Source organism: Aplysia californica, unplaced genomic scaffold, assembly GCF_000002075.1.
Source record: "Aplysia californica isolate F4 #8 unplaced genomic scaffold, AplCal3.0 scaffold00564, whole genome shotgun sequence".
Lineage (NCBI taxonomy): Eukaryota > Metazoa > Mollusca > Gastropoda > Aplysiida > Aplysiidae > Aplysia > Aplysia californica.
Window position 1 is genome coordinate 133,873 of NW_004797834.1, and position 1,472 is coordinate 135,344.

At 38.3% G+C, this 1,472-nt stretch overlaps 1 protein-coding gene across 2 annotated transcripts in view; it reads left to right on the forward strand.

The window, feature by feature from the left end:
- Window positions 1–430, forward strand: part of LOC101861462 (uncharacterized protein DDB_G0271670) — a 4,742-nt gene extending 4,312 nt beyond the window's left edge. For both annotated transcript variants that reach the window (XM_005106934.3, XM_005106935.3), the window contains one exon: window positions 1–430. This exon is cut by the window's left edge. In XM_005106934.3, the coding sequence (XP_005106991.1) occupies window positions 1–105 (105 nt within the window). In that variant the 3' untranslated portion in view covers window positions 106–430.
- The last annotated feature ends 1,042 nt before the right edge of the window (window positions 431–1,472 follow it).

A 1,472-nucleotide genomic window follows, 5' to 3' on the forward strand; every position in this document is an offset into this window, starting at 1 on the left:
GCCAACGATTCTGGCTCTAGCAGCTCCAGCTCTGGCGACTCTGATGAGGCCAGTGGTTCTGCCTCTAAATCTAATGAATCAAAACCTAAATCAAAAGAAATTTAAACGATTACGAGAGGCAAAAGAAGTATTGTTCTCGCTAAAGTTGAAACCGTATAACCAGAAGGTCCAGGGTACACATCTCATTTGTTCTGAAAATTTGAAATATGAGAAGTCGCTCAAAATGTGAAGTTCTATACAGCATCAAATTGAGTCTTTTCCCGTAACATCTTAGCGTTGAATTGAGGTAAAAATTAAAACCGTAGTAGTTTTAAGACCATGTCAATAGGCTCCCCATAACATTTATTCCAAAATATTGCAAAAAGTGCCTTTCCTTCTCGAGATCTAGAGAAAACATGACTTGAATAAATTATACTTTTATTCAACAATACAATGTTCTTGTCTTTACATTTGTTTCATTTGATTTTTAGGGAACACAAAATTAACATTCATGGCTGAAAAAGCAACACAAAAAACTTCCCATCCCTGTTCATGATACGAATAAATAATATAATATGCATGTACAGGGTGATCCAAAAAAGAACTGTACAGCTTCTTTTGTTATATTTCACTCCACACTGAAGTTTTGCGCTTCAAATTTGAACACAACATTTGGAAGTCAAAAGGAATTTGTCTGATATTCATTTTAGAAAAATCCACATTATAGCTTTGCTGTACACAGCGCGTAAAAAAACAACCCCAATTTTGTAGCATGACGCACTAGTTTGCCTTAGGCCTACCAGTAAAAATCGCAACAATAGAGCTATATTGCACACTACAGTGGTCAAACAGGCCAACAGAAGTTTGCAGATAGTTTTTCTCAAGTTTCTTTTGCCTGCTGAGGACATGGTTAAGATAAGTAAAGAGCAAAGAACTTTTGTATTGAACATTTCCTCACCACCAACTCTTTTCATAAGTTTTGCACAAGGTACGAATATAATGTTAAAGTGCCCGTAAGGCCTTCTTTGGTGTCAAGGGTGGAAATGGTCGATCAATTAGTACCTGTAGAGAATCAGAACAAAAAATCCCAGACAAAACGACCATTTCAGGTCAAACACACACCGTTCGCACCCCTTTAAACGTAACCAGGGGGCAGAATTCAGTACATGAGCCCCATGAGATGTCTGTCAGTAGACAATGTCTGCAGCAATAACTTTTCTACATCTCAACTGTTCGCTTTCTCAAGGCTGATCTTTATCTACTACTGTACCATTTTCTCGTTTGGAAGCTATCAGAGGATAGCAATGTGTTCATGATTCCTCGATCGTCTTGAAAGGCGTGAACATTTCCCCTATGACATTTGGTTCCTTGACGAAACCCATATTCACCCTTCAGGTTATATCAAATCCACAAATGCTGTCTATCTGGGCAACTCCCCCTCTCCCCCTATTGTTTTTAGAAACAGCTCCACAACGTAAGGTGAACAGTGTATG